Source organism: Falco cherrug, chromosome 1 (genome assembly GCF_023634085.1).
Source record: "Falco cherrug isolate bFalChe1 chromosome 1, bFalChe1.pri, whole genome shotgun sequence".
Classification (NCBI taxonomy): Eukaryota; Metazoa; Chordata; class Aves; order Falconiformes; family Falconidae; genus Falco; species Falco cherrug.
The window spans coordinates 110,027,219-110,047,191 of NC_073697.1; the positions used below are offsets into that span (position 1 = coordinate 110,027,219).

The 19,973-nt window shown below is 39.2% G+C and overlaps 1 protein-coding gene across 2 annotated transcripts in view; it reads left to right on the forward strand.

Moving 5' to 3' along the window:
• PPM1E (protein phosphatase, Mg2+/Mn2+ dependent 1E) overlaps nt 1–19,973 on the forward strand; it is a 68,355-nt gene that overhangs the window by 39,954 nt on the left and 8,428 nt on the right. The window contains exons 1-2 of one of the 2 annotated variants that reach the window (XM_027806312.2): nt 13,124–13,142; nt 16,124–16,242. Coding sequence is in view for 1 of the 2 variants with exons in the window: in XM_055719187.1 (XP_055575162.1) it covers nt 16,124–16,242 (119 nt within the window). In the remaining variant the exon portion in view is untranslated. Of the gene's footprint in view, nt 1–13,123; nt 13,143–16,123; nt 16,243–19,973 lie in introns of those variants that run through there. The other variant, XM_055719187.1, reaches the window with a different exon arrangement.

The following is a 19,973-nucleotide window of genomic DNA, read 5'->3' on the forward strand; positions in this document are numbered from 1 at the left end:
AGCCCTAATCAAAAAGAACAGGTTGAATATTGGAAAACACAGAGTTTTGATAAGAGGGTGAGGGTTTTGCCATCAGTCCATTATTGTTTTATAACAAAGCTATAACATTATACTTGTTTCATTTCCCTGTTCCTTGGGGAGTTCATGGAGCTGGTTTTGCATTCCTCTGTATTTGATTTTACTTTAATTTATTAATCTAATTTGAATTAGGTTTTTAGTTTTGAAATAGAAAAAACAAAGCTAATGAATATATGTCTAACCATTAAAGTTACTCTAAGAGTGAACATGCCTTTTTTCTCCATATTTCAAAATTGACAAAGTTTTACACTTGTGAAGGTTTTTGGATGGGGTCTTTGTGCTCATACTAAAGGGAATAGATGAGTTGAATTATGCAAGGAACTTAATTTGCATTTCTGGAAGTTTTGAGCATCTTCAGTACATGCCAAATCAAGCCTCTAACTTTTCATTCTTGGTAACTTCAGGGGAGATTTGGACCTAGATTACTCTTTCATATCCCCTGCAGTTTTTTCATCTGCTTTTTACAGTACTACTTAGAATAAGATTCAGAATGTGACTGCATAGATGAAGTAGGATTCTTCCTATATTCTGTGTATATTATAGGAGAAACTACTAATTGTCTGTCAACCTGTGGCACTAATGTTCCTGGTTTGTGATCACAGCTCTTATTCTACTAACCTGAGACAAAGAAATGAGGAAGTCATGAAGTGCTGTGGAACCCAGGCACTGAAACAAGAGAGAGACAGATAAGGAGTTCACTACAGTAAATACAATAATATTTCATTAGGTACTCTTAATTTTGTAATATGGTGTCCTTTCCCAGCACCTTCTATTCAAGGATTAAAACATAGTTTCTGGGTATTAATACATTAAATTTCACAGTACTCTTCTAAAGTTTTAAGGCAATAAACCTATTTGACACCCAGATGGATGGATGTGTAGAGATTAAGTGATTTGCTGGCAGAAGTGTCATTTTTCAGATACAGAACTGGGAGCAGTGCTCAGTCTCCTATCATGTTACATCTTCCAATTTACTACTACTGTGTTATTATAACTTAAACCTTCGTTTAACAGTAACTATTGCTATGTTATCTCTGAGCTCAGCTGGTGTTCCTAATATTTTCTTTTTTTTTTTTCCTTGGTGTATTATTTTCAATCTAACCAATCGCAGTTGTGTCTTTTATGTTGACTCCATGCATCATTAAAAAGCTCACTCATGCAGGTGTACCACCTGTATATTTTTATTTGAAAGCTATCTGCCCTTGAGGCAATCTTTGTGCTGCCGGACTGTACTTCTGATAGATCCGACTGTGTGCTATTAGCAGTCTTTTACAGCTAAATCCAATAAAAATAAATCATGGCTATTTTTCAGTGTGGATTTACACAGTACAGATTTTTATTTACTATTTTTTTTACATTTAGTGCTTTGTTGACAAAAATTCTCACACTGCCATGGCTTTTCTCATGGTCTGTCTATACTCTTTCACAAAATTCTCTGTTCCAACTAAGAAAACATACTTGTATTTCATCTTTACTTGATTGCCTCCTCCTGAATTTGTTCTTTTGTGATTACATAATTACTATTCTAGTTTACTACTACCCTTAGTCCAGAACTCTGCCTTTCAGAGCCCTCTTTGTTTCTTTAGTTTTTCAAGGCCATTGTCATTGGTAGAGCTGGTACTGGCTGTATGTTTTGGGGGCAGAATTGATCAAATTTTTTGTTTTCAAGAAGTTACTTGGCACAGAGTTTTAATGATGTCTTTCCTGGGTTAACTACATGCCTTTGTGCAATCTTTGATCTTCCATCTGTTTTGGTAATCTTCCCTCTTCCTTTTCCCAAGGAGTCTGTGGTGATTGTTCATATTTAAACACATGCATGCACGCGCACACACATATATGTATGTGTATGTATTTCAGCTAAAGATGCTGAGTATTTTCCTTCCAATCAGCTTCTCAGTTTGATGCTAAAGAATGGTGAGAGAAGGATGATGCAGATTGGGGGATGAGATATCAAAGCAGACAGATAGTTCTAACCAGTCTCATTTTTATTGAAAAACCCATCATAGGTGTAGAAAATCAAGACGATATTCGCATTATTCTGGTTAAAATTTAGCTTGAATAACTTCAATCCCTATATAGGTTCCCACTGTTCTTTCTAGCATTGTCCATTTTTTGCTGTTTGTTCAAAAGAGTTGTGTAATGCTTCTATCCATGGTTAGCAATTTGCTGTTTTTCATCCAAGGTAGCTTGTATGTCAGTCTCGGTAGAAGTAATAATTTATTTTTAGATTCTAAATCCTTTGGGAATGTATAAAGCACTGTAGATATAGAACATAATAATTTGTCTCCAAAGGTTCCTTATTTTTTATTAATGTTTTGATTTCATATTCTCTCTGTCTGCATATCACTTACTCCCTGAATATGTATTACCATTGTAATTGATAGTGTGACTCCTAAGTAACTCTCTCAACTGCTGATTATAACTGTGACACTGCTCCATTTGAAGAAGCTTTGAGCCTACTCATCACCATGAATGAATCAGTCCTCACTAGTGTATTATTTACAATCCTGGTTCAAGGAGCTTCAAAAAAGTTCTGTTGTGTTTGAGGAAGATGTCATCTTATCTGGGTACGTTTTTGCCAGACCCTGAATTAACTTCCAGATAATGTGGCTTTGTTTGCATTTATTTTCCATAGAAATAACCCCCTAAATTTTACATATGTATTACATGATTCCATATTCTACTGCATGTTTGACTATATGCAGGATGGACCTAAGTCCAGGCAGTGGGCAAAGGCAAGACAATAACAGATTTTTTTTCATCCTCTTACCACTTTTATTTTACTCAGGCTTGTGTTGTCTGCAGCTATTATGTGCTGCCTCCTTTCTTGAGGGACTGTGTAACAGATTCTTTCTTATATTTAGAGCTTATCTGTCTTCTGAAGAGATCACAGGTTTCGTAATAAACTTACAGGAAAATATGACAATCTTCTTTGGCAGAGGGTTAGAGAGAAAGAGCTGTTGGGTTATTCTTACATGAGCCACAAGGGATTGGGGGGCAGTGTTATTGCCTTTGAGGCGGGTGAATTGAATGTTTGAATCTAACACTGCTCATACAAAATAAAATTGAACAAATAAGATTTTAAGAAAAGACTGATTCTTTGATTCTTTTGCATAAACAAAGCCCCAGATTTTAGTGAATAGGCAGGTAGAATTTGTGTTGTATTGAGAAGTCCATGGCAGAGAAACAATGTCTATAATCTTGTGAGATTTACTTTGTAATGTCATGGCTATAAAAGGTGACAGCTCTTATTTTCAGTTGACCTTATAATAGTGATTGGAATGTGTACACAATTTGTTTTTAAATGGTGCTGGAAATAATTTTAGGACATGTTTTTCAAGTTTTAAATAATTCACTGTACCTTTCAGGATGGAAGAGAGGCTACAGCACTGCAGACTTGTTTGAAATCCTCAGCTTGTTCAGAATCAATTCATACAGCCTTTGTGCGCAAAAAGAGCTATATATAGAGGCATACTGCAGGCAAGCTGGATTTTACGCAGGCTCAGGACCTGCCTTACCCAAAGCAAAAGCCATGTTCCTCATCTTTTGAGCGTGGTCACTGCCATGACATATGGAATCTTCAATACAACTGTCTCAGTAAAATCAGAGTGCAGATTTTAAACAAGCTTCTGAACTGGGCGAGTGGGGAAACTAAGCCAAGGAAGGGGGAGTGGGGAAGCACATTGATCTGTGTCACTTTGAGCCTGCTTGATAGTTTGGATACTATGGCTCATTCCTACAATCTAACATGTGATATAAAGCCAGTTTCAGATGCCTTAATAACCTGACATGGCCTGAAAGTGGTATTTCCACACCCCCCCCCATTTCTTTAGTATTTGAAAGGAGCATGTTTGTTTGGGTTTTCCAGGTTTTCATTTTTTTGATTCTTTTTTACTCCTTAGAAATGCTACAATTTGCAGTGTTTCCTGCTGTAAATAGATCCATATCGAAAGCGGAAGGTGATCTATGAAAGGAAAACTGTTTGATTTAAGCTTATGTTGCTACAACTACTCCCCCAGTTCTCTCTGCAGCATTTGCATGTATATCTCTCCTTGTCGTTTGTGGGCATGGTTCTCCTTGTAAATTGATTGTGCATGGTGAATTTTATGCTGGTGCAGTCCCCTGTGATGTTGGTACAAGGTGGGAAAGCAAGACATTCCCCCCAATTTCTACCCAGACATAGCTCAGCAGAGGCACGTTATCTTATTAGTCAATCAAGACAGATATTTGAATGCATCTTTTAAGCCACAAAGAGCATAAACTCAGCTAATGTGTTTAACACAATTTGTCAAATATTGTCAAGATAATTTATGTCCCTGTTGTTTTTTGTGTGTCCAACGTTTCATGATGCAGTTTCTTATAAAAAGAGGCAGAGAGGAGAGACAGGACTTGGGATTTCCATGTTCTACCCTAGAATGTGAAGTTGGATTTGCCATTGTAAATCAAAGATAATACCTATGCTTTTTTCCAGCTGAAGGGAGGAGGCATTATAGGCAAAGGAGAAGAGAAACACTGGGTTCAACACTGGGGTGCTTTTAGATCATTAACTGGAAGGTACATAGCCATGTTAAATAACATCTAAATAATTAAGTTCTGATTAATAATACTGAACAGCAGTTTGCATGTGACCTGAACAATCAAGTCCAAATCTGTACCTTTTTTCCCCCCTTTCTTTAAAAATAATGTACTGTATTTGGGAGACTCTCTCTTACCTGCTCTTCAGGAATGTGAATACTGAAGATGGGTTGCAGTAGCTTTGGATGTTGTCTCTTTAGGAAATCTTTTAAACCAGGATCAGAAGCAGAATATTTTACAGCCTGTGGAAAAATGTCCAAAGGCTGCCATTGTGTCGTTCAGGCAAGAACAACTGAAAGCCCTAATGCATTTTATCTGCTGTTCTGTTCCTCAACACTATAAATAATTCAGATCTGTTGGCTTAACTACTGCTGGCAACTGTTATTTATTAAGAATGACTGAAATAACTATGTGGCTCAGTAGAACAGAATGCATTAGGGACTTTAATGTGAAACAGAATAGCTAAAACATTTTGATTATCCTTTCAAGAACAAAACTAAAACCCTAAACCCACCAATGTTCTTTGCAATTCTGCAGAGGACAAGTGACAGTGGGAATTAGGATGTGATCCTTCCAGAGTAAGTAAAGGTTTATTTCTTTGGAAGAGCACACCCTCTGATCTTAGAGCCTCTACTTATCCCTCTGGCATCTTGTTTGGTGTGCATCAATGTCAGTAATTTTGAAATTGAGGTTCCAATAAAGATCTCTTAATTTGCCCCACTGGATAAGGTTTGAAACTACTTGTAGTTCTGTGTTTATCTGTGAAATTATTTTTAAGGGTACTGTATAGTCTTTTCATGTTTGCTTTTAATTTGATTGCCTTGCATGGCACTTTCAAGAGGAAGTAGGTAAAAGACCAGCAGTATTTTTGGGTGATCAGTGCAAGTGAATTGCTGTTGCCTTGTTCCATTCCTAGTTTAGGATTAATTAATAATATCTGACTCTTCTTGTTACTGTTCGTCATTAGAGTCGAAATTAATTTCCAGAGGTCAAAATCATTATCCCTATTTTGCAGACAAAAAAATTAAGTCATTGGAAGGGCTAAGATCAGGCAGGGTATTGCCACAGCAGAAACAGAGCGTGTTGGTACAGGGTGGCAGATATTTCGATGTGCATCATAAGATGTATTACTGTATAACACTAGAGTGCTTTTGCAAGTCAACCGATTATAAATGGTGCATTTGGAATAAATTTTTTATCACAAAAGAGTTGACATCCAGGACTCAGATGACTAATTATCTAATCTTACATCTGGCATAAACACCCAAGCCATTTGTATGATGAACTGCGTTTCACAAGAGTGAGAAGGGAGCGAGAGAACATTCTCTGCTGACTCAGTGGTCATAAATCTTCTGGGGTGTGTTTTGCCTTATATTTGTTCAATGGGCTGAAAGAAGCTAAGTGATCAGATGTCATTTGAAAATCCTGGCCTGCAGCTTTTACTTCTTCTTGTTTACATGAGGACAAATATTACAATACAAGCACAATTATTTGGGGACTAGCTCTGTGTGGTATTACTGAAAGCTGTTCATTTGAACAGGCACCAGATTCACTATCTTCACCCTTTTTTAAAGGAGCCATTTTACATTTGTTTGCCTTAATGATGATCTGCAGTAGAGATATGAAAGAACCTGTGCACGTGCTGCTGTGCAGCATTTTGTTTCATTTGTTTAAAATTAAGTCATTAACTATAACAGCACAATGCATTTTTCTTTTTGACTAGTAATCAGAGGACTTCGGCATGTTAATCTGATCTGAAATAAAATAGGTGCTCTGGATTGGGTGATTCTTATTTAACTTTTATTTCTGGGCACATCCAATTTGTATGGTATATCTCTTCAGGTTAAGGAAAGTATCAATGAAAGTTTATTTTTAACAGAGAGAAAAAATAGGAGTTGAATCAGTGGTAAGTAAATGATATGCCTGAACTTTTAGGGGTAAAGTGTGCCCCTAAACAAAGTTTTCTGCAATGTGAGCTTTTCTAGATAGTGTGTCATTAATATTTTATAGTAACGAGAGAAATCATCAAAAACTCCAACTAGAACATAAAATACAAAAAAAAAAATAAAATGCAGGTATCTTCAGTGCAAGTTTGAACACTCTCATTGATTTTTAGACAGCATCTTTTTCTGGCTTGACAAAATACAGAATTTATAAATTAAATCTTATGTATACTGTGTACGGTTTTATGCTGATGTTGGCACACTTTCAGGTGTAAAATTAAATTACTTTTTCCAATAAGGCAGCATGGATTGAAGCATGGATTCCCTTCTTTGCTAATGGAAGTCGTAGAAAGACACTGAATTATGCTGACTTTCAAATTGACTGAAAGCCAAAGGGAAAAAAATCAATGACATTTTTAATGTCCTGTAGAGCTTTTAAACGGGCCTCTGTCTAGCAGAGAAACTCACTATAGGGTAACTGTTGTTGACATTGGTTTTCCAGTTAAGAAATTTATTTCTTCAGGTAAGCGTGCATCTTGTGTAGATTTAGGCTTCGTTACCATTCCAGACACAGAGATGCTAAGTAGGCAGTGACTGGTTTTTGGAATGGCAGTCAGAAGACTCTGGTTACAAGGTATGCGTGTCACTCAAATGCGAAGCATTTCTGTTGGAACAGAGAACGCACTGTGGAAATATGCTGGCTAATCCCTGTAAAACAATAACAACAAAACCCAGAAGGATCTTTTATTTCAGTATAATAATCATATCTCAGTATGGGTAATGGCTATAAATTATCTTTATTTTGATTAATTAATAATAGGGTAAACAGAAGTTTTAAGAAAACTTTTTGCTGTGTCTTTGGATTTACATAGCTGATTCCTAAAGATCTAAGCTTTATAATAAATGTCCATCAAATATGTGGCTTGCTGGTATATTTTAAATTTTATAATATTTTTATAATTTTGTAAAATGCATTTTATAGCAGTAATTAAATTTTTATAAAAGACTGTCCGATTCCTCAGAATCTTGCTGCTCAGATAAAAATGTTCTGATATAGATAGGGGGAGACTGCAATATAGATGCATCCTCTGCATCTCAGTATTGTAACTGAGGTTCATGGATTCTGGTCCATTGCTGTAATAAAATGATTTCTCTTTGCATTCCGTCAAAGTCTAAGCTTATGTTTCTCTTTGTAACAGATGGATATAATATGGCTGTGAATGACTCTAGTCCTGGAATACAATTTTCAACAGCAAATTTTGTATCCTCAGTTCTTTGATGTAATGAAGAAAACTATCATACAGCCACTTTTGGGAATTCAGTTCTAGCAGTAATTTGGCTTTCAGCTCCTGGAAGATTCATCTTGGGGTTTTTAAGAGTTGTTCATGTTATAGTAGACGACTTCTGTCATTTTCAAAGCAGCCTTTAACGCAGGTAGCATCAGCTCTACAGAGATTGAAATGCAAGTAACCTCAGAACTGCCATATTGTGAGAATGAGTTAAAGAAATCATAAAATTAGGTTTCAAAGATAATATACAGACAATCTATTCAGCAGAATAGCTCTGCAGAAGCTGTTTTATGTAGTTTGGATTCTTCACAGTTCACCCATTCAGTGTCAATTGCATCTTAGTGACGGTCATTAAATCACGAATGCTTATGAGTGCTTTGTGGACAGCAACCATTTATTTTTTAAATATACACTAGCCTTCATGACATTGTACCTCATCAAACAGACAAAGGTGACCTTTTTATTTTGTCTTGCTTACATTTTGTTAGCTTTATGTACTGTCATGTGCACTTACCCCTGTGGAGAAAGAAAGTGGCGACTTGCTATGCAGCAGAAAATGGATTAGAGGTCTCAGTCTAATTCGTGTGTTGAAGATAGTACTTAGAAGTCAAGGGTTTCCCTTAATGACCTGTATTGTCAGATGACATTCTAGTAGCATCGTTCTAAGAACTTGATTTCAAATGTCTGGTTTGTAAGGGAACAAGGCTTTTGTGCTTGCTCAGTCTGTCTGCCTGTCGGGTTCCTCCCACAGATAAGCTTAACCTTGCAGGCCAGTTTGAAGCAAATTCAAAAGATGGGTTGAAGTCTGAAAGATAACCGAATACCTGTCAATTTTCTGAAAACCGGCAGCAGAGTGGGTGAGAACGGCCCTTCCAAGGTAAAGGCAGGGAGGGCTGAGCCCTGACGGATCTCTCTGGCAGCATCAGAGGGCCAGCCCCTGCCCAGTTCCCCGTGTGTGCAGTTTGTCCTGTCAAACAGACAGTGACGTTGGGGGCTCTGGGGAAAACCGCCGTGCTGGAGTGGGGGGGGCAGGGACAGAGCGTGCACATCTGCAGGGTGCCTGGGCTTGCTCTTCCTGCTGCTGGTGGCAGCGCGTTTCTCGCTTGGCCTTTATGTAGCTTCTAAGTGAGAAAGGTGTTCATGGCAGTGTGCTGGAAACCTGTTAGGCGTGTGCTGAAAACACAGTGGTGCAACAGAGGTTGAGCGCTTGTGCCAACATAGCTGGGAAGGGGCCTGAGCTTAGATTTGGCACCCATTAACGAACCTAGTGCCAGCTGCCCCTGGGCCTCAGAGGCTGGGAACTGGAGCTGCGCTTGCCTGCAGAGCTCGACTGGAGAAACAAGGTAGGATATCCCTTTGCAGCCAGGTCTCCCAGGTAGTCAAATAAAATATTATATGAACTATGCTCTTGCAATCACGCTTTCATAAGCAAATTTTTGTCTTCATTTATTTTTTTTCCAGCATTGTGCCAGTGTTTTCATTTTGCTCTCTGCCCTGATTTTCCCTGTTGTGGGTTTTGGGGCTTTTTTTTTTTTTAGTTTGATATGCCATGCAGCACAGCACTTTGCTTCCTCATTTACAATATCCTATAAAGCCCCCACGACAGAGTGCAGCACCTGAGCCCTTTTATGGGATCAGTGCCAACACACTCATAATTGAGTTCTGTGGTTTCACAAATGTTTCCCATCTGATCACCAAAGTGATTTCCTAGAGGTTTCCATTCATGCCTATTTCACATATCCTTCACTAGATAATCATTTTGTTGACTCTTATTATCTCATTGAAAAAGAGGAAAGAATTTGAATATTTTTTCTCTCAGATTAGATCTTAATTTGTGAAAAAGTCAAACCCAATGTCTTTGATTTATAGTGGTTAACAGCTTATTTATAAAGGCATTTTAAAATTGTTGTTATTTTGGTGTTTTGTTTTGTTTTTTTAAGGTGGCTATTTTAAAATTGAGGCTATAAAGTATTTTTACCAATCTTAGTCATAGCTGTCAAATATGAGCTTCATATAAGATTCTATTCTATTTTATGAGACAGACTTCCAGTGATTGGAACTAAGTTGAGAACTTGCATTATTCACCATTAGCAAATTCTTTAAGCCTAATAACTTGCAGAGGGAAATAATTGTTCCTACGAAAGTAATTTTATTCTCGTTCACTACATTTATCTGTGGGGTCTTTAGGACATTTCTGAGAACGCTAGTCTCCATAAATGCTTTGACAAGTAAGATACAGCTATTACAAAATAAATACAGTGATGAATACTGGAAGTCTGATCCTTATGTTGAAGCATCTTAATCCAGCTGTGGAAGATTCTGTATCTGAATTTTATTTTTTTAAAATGTCCAGTTAACATAGACTTAACTGCAGGAGAATATCTATATAAACTTGATCATACTCTCTGGAATATGGCAGTGAGCACAATGCAAAAGGTTAAAGATTTGGTAAAAAAGAGGTACCACCGCAGTGTCTGTCTAGGATGTGAGTGTGGTAAACACATCAGAAAGAGTGTGGTTTTGTAATGGTTGTGTATTATATTTCTGTTGCTCACAACTGTCACCACAAGGACAGAATCATTTTGAATGTGACCAGGCAGCTGTCTCTGTGAAGCCTATAGATAGCAGCTTCCTTGTGTAGCACATTTTCAGCTCCTTCAAACAGATTTATCAAGCATCTTTACTGTCTCAACATTGCCAGCTCAAATGACTTCTCAAGGAGCTTTGGTTATGCAATCTTTTAAAAGGTGCATTGTTTTTTCTGTTTGTTTCTTTTTTTGTGTGTGTGCATTGGGATTTTTTTAGTAACTCACTGCAGCAGCTAAAATCTAGTGCAGGGTTTCACCATGTGTTAGGAAAAAAAAAGCATACTCCGTTTGTCCACTGTGACCGGGCTTTAAATAAGCATCAAAACTTTCACCAGCTGTGCAAAGCAGCAGAACAGCACAGGTCAGAGCGGAGCAGTGAACTTGCAGGGAGAGTGATGCTTTGTGAGTAAGGAGATGAGAACCTGCAGAGAGATGGGAGCCAGAAATAGCATTTGTTTGGCATGATTAGAAGATACATCCATAATAATTTTGAAGTGTGAGGATTGCTTAACAGAATATTCCTCTCAGAGTCCTGTCTGACTTCCAGCAGTTAGGAGACAAACAGAAGCTCGGTACCTTGCCTTTCTGGATGGCGGCTGGAGCAGGAGGCAGCTGAAGGGGAGGGCTGGGTAAACAGCCAAAGGACCTTCCCAAAGAATTTCTCTGCTCATTACTGCCGCAGTTCTCAGCATGGGAACTTTCAGTAATAAAGACTTTAAAGGCTTCTTCAAAGAGCTTCCAGGCTGTATCAGAAGCTCCATCTGGAATAAGTCTCATGAGGCTTTGGAGTGTTTTGTAAATACAGGCTGGGGACAAATGAGGTTTTTCTTAAGTTGCATTTTGCAAAACTTGCTTTCTAACAAGAACTTGCAACAGGCCACATGAACACGGGAGTGTTTACCAAACTGCATCCTCTAGCGTAAAGCCTTTTGGAAAGGGTGCAGTTAGCTTGTCATCCCTACAAAGTCTTTCACTAACGCAGTAAATTATAGTCCTTATGGGAATGTGCTGTACTTGGTTCTTTTCAGGTCATGTTCCTGGTCTTGGATTGCTGTGTGAAACTATATACGATGATTTATACTGTTTGCCTGTGGATTTGTTTTGTGTTTCAGGAGATTGAATAGCATTTCTATTTAAATCATGTTTCATTCTAACTAAAACAATTGCTGTTTTGTAGTGTCAGGAGATTCTTGAGGTAATAGGAACACTGTATGTTTTGTGATTTACTGACCATTTTGGCCATTGAAAGGCACCCGTACATTTCATTCCATTTTTCCTGCTTTGTTTGGGTTTAGTGATGCCTCACCAGGTACCTCAGACCATGACAGCGTTAAGTATTTTCAGTGCTGGTGGCGCTCAATTGTGTCTTTTGGTCAGGGGCGGTAATGAGTCTGTAGCACCATTTTCCCATCAGCAGCGCCAATGCTCCAGGAACACCAGCATTACCAGGTTTTAAGAACTTGATGTCTGTCTTTCATGGTTTTCTCCTTTTGAGATGCATCAGCTTTTCTAAAAATGTGTTTCTGTTGTGCAGTTGCTTATGATGCTAAGTTAGCTGCGGGCATCAGACTAAACCTGCCTGTCTAGAGCTGTTGTTTGCCTGTGTATTGCACTCAGCACTTCTGGCTGCCTATGAGAACAGAGAATATGGAGCGAGAAAAAAAGTATGAAAGCTCCTTAAATCTTGTAGAGATTGAAAATATCTCCCATTATCATCTTGATATTTTTCCCTTCAGTTGTGCTCTTATCTAGAAACCTCAAAGTATTTTACGAACACTGAATTAAGCCTTCTACAGCCTTCCTCCTCCTCCTCCTCTCCTCGAGGAAATGACATTATCATCCCTTGTTTGTAGATGAGGAATCGAAGGTCTGAGTGGTGAAGTGACTCGTCCAAGGTCAGCTGCTGCATTAGTGGCATAGCTATGAATACACATAGGCATTCTAGCTCTCAGCTAAACAAGATCCGTGCCCTCCCAGCTTCAATTTGTCATAGCTTAATGACTGATAACATTTAGGCATTTAGAACGTGGCCAAAGGATTTCTTTTCAGCAGCCAACAGGTAATCCTTAGTTACGCCAGCAGCAGGACGCAGTGCACCTCCCGTGGTCCCCATGGATCCTGTCTGCTGCTGCTTGTTTTGCATAAAAGATGTGAGCACAGGTGAGAACTACCCGCATGGCAAAGCCTGGCTGTTTGAGTGTGGGTCTTTCCTGCTTTGTGGGATGCTGTAGATGCTCACCTTTTGTAATAAAACCAAAGATCCTAGACCTGATTCTTCATTTGTCTTGGTGTAACAATAATGAAGTGTCCTGGCAGCGGTTTGACTTCGACATCTAATCTATTTTAAAAGGAGTAAAAAAACCTCTAGTGCAGTCTGCTATTCCTTGAAGGGGAGAAGTAATTCAACTAGTCTTCTCAGGAGTCAAGTAAGAGAAGTAAATTTTGAGTTGGGCTATTCAGGAAGAGGAAGTCATCTGTCTGCATCTGGTCACTTCCCTGCTTACACGGCATAGTCCTGTAATGGCTACATAAGAAGCTTTGTGATGAACAAATGTCAAGGGCAATTAATTCTTTGGCAGGCAGCTGTTATTATTAGGACAGAGAGTGGCCAGACATAGAAGGAAAAGCCTTCAGCTAATTTATTTTCTCTACCTTTTCCATCAAAATTGGTAAGTCACTTAAACCCCACTGGTGAACTTTCATGCAATAAGAATTTTAGATCTGCCATCTTTTTTTTTAGTAGGAGATCTTATATTAGATTTAGAGCACAGTGGAATAGCTCAGAGAAAATGTTTGGAAAGTCTTCACCACTTTAATGCTATCAGGAAGGAGCAGAGTTGTGTGTTAAGCTGGTAACATAATAATATGTGGGCTGAGCTAAGCCCACTTCAGACTGTTTTTCTCAACCTTAATTGATGGAAACGACCCACTTTTGGGCTTGATTTATTACCTTAGCAGAGTTATTCCAGGATTGCTGCAGTGCAACTGTGGGTGTTCTAAACACACCCACGCTGCCAGAGAATCAGGAAGGATATACTTAAAATCCTCTGATTTATCTAATAACATCTTTAGTGGCTTTTTGTGTAGGTTTAGTATTGTAATGGAAATGCACTTTTTGGCTAGATAAAGAGCTCCTGTGTGAAACTGCTAGCATTGGTTTAGGGACATGTAAATGGCATTTGGGGCTGATGGGGGAAATACTCAGACCAGCTCCGTATGCTGTAAATGCACCTTTCAATTTTGTAATCTGTCAGAACAATTAAAATAATACCTAAAATTTCAGATATGAACGTTCACAGCTCTTGGTCTTTCACAGACATGCTCTTCCCGCCTTCCAAGCCCAGTCAGAGCAGAGGTTGCTCATGTCGGGGGGGTATTTTTTCTCTGCTGTTTAGGTCCTGAACCTCTATTTTAGCAATTTTTACTGCCTCAGTTCTTAACCACCTTCCCTCTCTGCCCATCAGTGGACGTTCCTGAGGGGCTGTTTACAAGTGACACACAACAGGTTTGGTTTTCCTAAAAAGTTCCAGCACTGAACTGGTGAGGGGGTAAGCCTTGGACTGGGAAGCAAGCTCAGATTCCCGCAGGTGCTACCACAGCCTGTTACGTTCACGCCTGAAGCGAGCTCTGTCTGGCTTGTGCTTGTAAATGCTTTCAGCACGGATTCTTCTGCTGTGTGTTATTTAGGCTGAACCTTAATCTTCCTCTGCATTTTTGCAGAACGCTGTCCTCACAGCGCTGCTAAATGCTGGCATAATTATTCTGTCTCTTGCTTTTTTTGTCACATGGAAATTGCATGTAACATGAACAGTAACGAGTATCACCGCTCTGGAGTACTGGAGCTAATAATAGAAATGAAAAACCTGCTCTCTGTGAGCTAAATAAAGATGGACAAGACAAGATAGAAAATCAGCTTCAACACACACCAGAAGTAAAGGAGGTCCCGGTGTGTTTTCCTCTTGCTGATTACTCTTAGGACTGGGCATTGCTGTATGTAAATAGGATCAGAGTTCCTGTGCTGTGCTGAGAGGAGCCAGTCTGAAGACAGCTGATTTCCTCCAGCAGTCGTGCTTCATTAGCGGCGCACGTTGCTGAGGCTCAGAGGTGATGCGTGAGCAGAATACTCGGCTGCTAATTCTAGGAAATACTCTTACTGATGGTGCAGTAACATGGTATGAGTGGCTTTCTGCTTAACTTCAAGGGTCAGAGCTTGTCTCATGACAATATATGATTCGGCCGAAGCCATTTATTGTTAATCTTCTATTTAAATAATTTATAGATATGTTGAATAGTAATCAGTGAAGGTCGGAGGACTTATTTTCTATTCATTTTTCAAATCTGTTACATGATCTTACTGTTTGTAGCAGCATTTGATGTCATGAATCTGGAAAACTGTATGGTAAAATGGCTTTTCTAAAAAACCCAAGTCTAGCAAATCTGATTTTTTTTTTTTCTCTGGAATTCAGATTTCACTGCTGAAGCTCCAGCATGTGGGCCAGTTTAGCATGGCAGTTGGCTTTCCTGGGCAGTGAACCAAATGCGAATGCAAGTGACGGTCGCCATGTGCTTCTCTGGCTCCAGAGTGAAGCCTGATGAGTCCAGTTATGCATGTAGAAGTTTTTCTGCTCTGGATCTGGTTGGATGGATTGCTTCTAGGCTAACGCCTCCTCTCCAACCATTCTGAAAGCATGTGAACACACTTAGCGGGCCTAAGTAGAAGAAAAGGTTCAGGAAGTGTATATGCTCGTTGCCTGTTCCCTGGGCTAGCTGACGCAGAATTCTGCTGTTGATGGACGGTTTCTGAGACTGACATTAGTTTGCATGTCTCTGCACAGTCCTGCAATGGGAGACATTGTTACCCCTGGTGATAACTGTGAAATCGGGAAGTTTCAGGCTGTGTCAGCAAGAGACACCTGGAGAAGTTAAGGCAGACCAATGGGAAATACAAAGTCATGCATAAATAAAGAGGTATTAAACTCCTCTTGAATGAGACAATGCACATTAAAGTGGCCTTGGTTTGCTATAGATTAATTATCCTTGGGAGATATCAGGCTTAATTAAACTACAGTGAGTTAAAGCCACTTTACTCATGATAGAGATCATTCATGAGGGAGCTTTTTAACCTTATGCACATCAACTTCATGCCTCCTATGGGTCTGTTTTAACTTTCAGCGTCCCTTGGTGAGGTTTTGAACACTGTGAACTCTGAGGACTTCTCTAATCCTTTGGAATCTTGACTCCAGTTCTTAGGAGGAACTGGACAGAGTGGGCTTAAGATAAAAGCATATAATGCATGTGTAGAAAATGTACGCTAAGCAAGGGTTGCATGACAGACTCTGGAGGGGGGTTCAAGTCTAGATTTGAAAAGCATTTAAACAGAGGTTACAAAATGGAACATGAAAACTGAAATGGGGAACATGAGAGTGAACTAGAGCTACTAAAATCCATGTAGGGAGTTTGAGGTCTTGCTGTGCAGGGTTGTGGTGCTGTTTAGCAAAGAAGAATCAGAAGATTTACAAATCTTGGTTCAAATTCCTGTTTGTTTCTAGAAAAGTATTACGTATTTCCTTGATTGCAAGTTACCTTGCTAAATCAGATGAAAACATCATTTGTGGCTTTCTTTTTGTGTTCTGTCTTTTTTCTTTTCCAGTAATTGCCCTTCATTTTTGGCTGCTGCTTTAGCTAGAGCTACTTCAGATGAAGTCCTTCAGAGTGATCTTTCGGCACACTACTTACCAAAGCATGTGGACAACGCAGATGGGATCATACGTAAGTATATCTGTGCATGATAATGTACAGTTTTACATGGTGTGGATCTTTCATTTATGTTGCATACTGGAACACTCTGCGGATAATTCATAGATTTTTAAAGTCAGCAATGACTTCAGTGATCTATCTAGTCTGACCACTTGAATGGTACTGGATTTTCCTCAAATTAATTTCTTCTACCAGCTAGCTAAACACAGTTGGACAAGATTTCTTGTAAAGGAATATCTTATATTGATGAGAAAAGATTAATGGAGAATTCACCACCACTTCTGATAGAGCTAGTGCCTAATTTCTTAGTCAAGGCTTTCTTGTCTTTGAATCTTGTCTAGTTTCAACTTTTACTACTGAATTCTTTCTCTATTTTGAAAAGCCTTTCTCTGGTTTTGAGTCCTTTATCAAATTTTTGCACCTGAAGACCAGGTGGAAATCTCTCCTTTCTTTTAAGTGCACCTTCACAAGACTCTATCTGGTAGCCCTGAATTTCTTTCTAAGCACTTCAGGCTATGTGGTCTTGCTGCTTGCTGGCAACTGCTAGTTGTTCTCCTTCATCTTTAGAGCAAAGTCAAGTATACGTAGGAAGAGAGAATTTCATTCTGAATCATTTCAGTCGGTGTGTTTTTTACTATGGCTTTTAATTTTTTTTAAATTTAGTTCTAGCGAAGGATAGTATAAAGATATTTCATGTCTAAAAGGAAAATTTCCTTTTCTCCATTCATCTATGCTGGTTAACAAGATTTTGCAGCATCCAGCTCAAAGCCATGCACCCTAAATCTCTTCAGGATTCTGCTGACCTAAATAACCTTGAAAACCTTTCTGAGGTGCTCGTTACAACAAAGAGCAATGTTTCTCACACGTATTGAGAGGAATTCTGTCATTTGATCTTGAAAATAGTGTCACCAAACTACTTTGTCCATTCCTTCCTTCCCTGGTTAAAGAAATACATAAACGATTCTGGGGATAAATAGGACATATAAATCTGGCTTTTCAAAAAGGAAGGTCCTGCTGTAATTCTCAGAGACCTTTGGAAACCTGAGAAACAGAAAAACATGCTATGGTTTCCCTTTTTGTAGGTATTGCTGCCTCCTCCTGCTGAGCAGGTAAATGGAACAGATTTGTCATTGTTCTGGCTGAGCAGCCTTCATTAATTTCAAATTGAGATCTCTGAGACTTGCATAAATATTTGACAGTCTCCAAGGAAATGTTGACTAAGACTCCACGCAGAACATCTAGAGAGTTCAACGAAAAAAGGAAAAAAACCCACAAACCCCTCACACCTACAGAAATTGCCATTTAAATATACCTAAATCTGTAGTACACAGATGCAAGCATAGATTGATATGTGCACAGCCTATAGCAGGCACTAAAAATATGACTCCAGATGCAGTATGTTGAGGTGGATTGTCATAATGAAGGTACTTGAAACTAAAATACACCTTTACAGATGCAACATAAAGTGTTAAATAGGAAGATAAAAGGGGAGAGGAAGAGAAAGAACATCTCACGGACTGTAGTAAAGTAGTGGTTTCATATGAATACTGCAATTTCAAATAATATACCATAAATGATAATTTTTGAAACGGAGCATTAGCTCAAGTGATGCAAGGTTTGGCTAAGCAAACCATAACAAAACCAGGGAGATTCACGCAGGACTGAAGGAGATTTCATTGCAAAAGGTCAGCAGCTGCATTCTAGCTAACTTCCTTAGCAGGAGTCCTTTGAGAAACCTGGACTAGTTACTTGGAAGAGAGCTGTGACTGAACGCTCTAACTGGTACCACACAAGGAGACTTTCATGCTTCGAAAGAAAACGAAGGGAGCTGTGGCAGGTGACAAAATTGGTATTTCTACATCTTGAGGTTTTGTGCTCAGAGTTCACTGTTTATCCTAATGATGTTTGGACTGCTACAGAATGTGAAACTGAGCTGAATTTAGCTGGCTGGTTTTGATATGCAATTCTGTGTTGGTTTTTCTTAAGAATCCGAAAAGATTTTTTACTCTGTATAAATACAAGGAGACATTTACCTGATTTGCCTCAAGTATGAAATCTGCTAGAAGAAAAATAAAAAATATTCCAGACTTCCTTAGTGACACATTTCACCTTAAGAACTACAGCATGACAAATCGTATTGCATATTTAGGAGTAGTAAAAGCAGTTATTGGTGTGCTGGTGAAAAGGAAATTAGAAACTTTATGGAAGAAGAATGCTAATCTTAAAAGGAGGAGAACTGTTTTGAGTCCAGAAATGTAGGAATGCAAGAATATGGCCTGTTACATTTGGGGTGACCATGTGTCTTTGGATCTCAAGAACAGTATCTTAATGTCATAGGCCACGACTGATTCTTCCCTTCCAGTTGCACTGGAGAGGAGCAAGAGAGCCTCCGTGAGAACTGAAAGACATTTGATCACCTTTTTAAAGGTCAGGTTAAGAATGTTTAGTTTCCTTTTTTTGTACAGGAAGATATTCATGTGAGGGTTTGGCATTGTTAAGGAACCACCAAAGGAGGCTGGATAGCAGGACCACATTACATGGTGGAGGCATCTGAAATGTCCAGCAGACTTGACAAAGCACATCACAGAGTCCCATTACCCAGCCTTTCCAGGTACTAGCAGATGGGATGAGTATAGCCAAGACACAAAGAGGTCATTGACTAATCAGAGACTGGAGTTCTTCAATTAAGGAAAACCTTGGTCATTGGCTTGATGACATGTCTAGAAACCTGGGTCCTGATCCCTGTTGTCACACTGTCTGCATTTTCAAGAAAGGTCTTAAAATTTAGGTACTAAAAAGAAGAATCTGATTACTGGTATTCTTTCTACCCTAATTTTGCCCTAAAAGAACTCAGTCCTCTGTGGGAACAGTAATGCCTGAGCTGGATTTCCCACTCACTATGGTACAATTAAGCCTTACTTCCAACACTGGGGATTTTGGAGCAGCAGGAGGGAAATGAAATTCTCCATGACACAGCCGCAATGACAGCTGAGTCAGCTCTGGCTCAGCGCTGCAGCATTAACAATTGATGAGTAATTTACAGCTGTGAGGGGGTGGTTGAACTGTTGTGGGCTTTTCTCCTGTTTTAACCTCAAGAGCAATTATTGATGATGCTGACACTACGCATACTCCTGGCTGGGGAAGGTTTTTTGGTATCTCAGTACAGCCAGTGGATTTAGTCCCTTCCCCCTTCAGAGTGACACTCTGAAGCGTAACAGCCACATCACATTGAGATGTACACCGTTTCCCTTCATAGATGCCCAGCAGAAAGAAATGGAAGAGCAAGTCTGTGAGGGTCACTTCTGACAAATATAATTTGGATGTGTCAGGCTGTACATGTTCCATCTTGAAATATAACACCCAGCAAAGAGATTTCTGGTGGCACTGGTGAGAGCAGTATAGGTGCTGTGGGGAACTGGTGCACATTACTACGGCAGTGGTGGGATGACCCCAGTCATTTGATTTCCACCACCTGTTTTTAAAGCTGCGTGATCGAGAAGCTAAGACTCCTTCTCTTGATTGTGTATATAGCTTATTCCCAGCTTAACGGCTGCTCTCGCAGATCGAGCTTAAACCAACTCATAATCAGCAGAGCTGGGAAAATATTTTCTTCCCAAGGATCTTGGCCCCTCTGATCACTAGAGCCCGCATCTTGTGTAGACCTAGTACAGAAATTAGTAAATGCTCCTTTTAGTTGCTTCACAGAATTTCTGTGAACTGAGAGATGCTGTAACTCTCCCCTC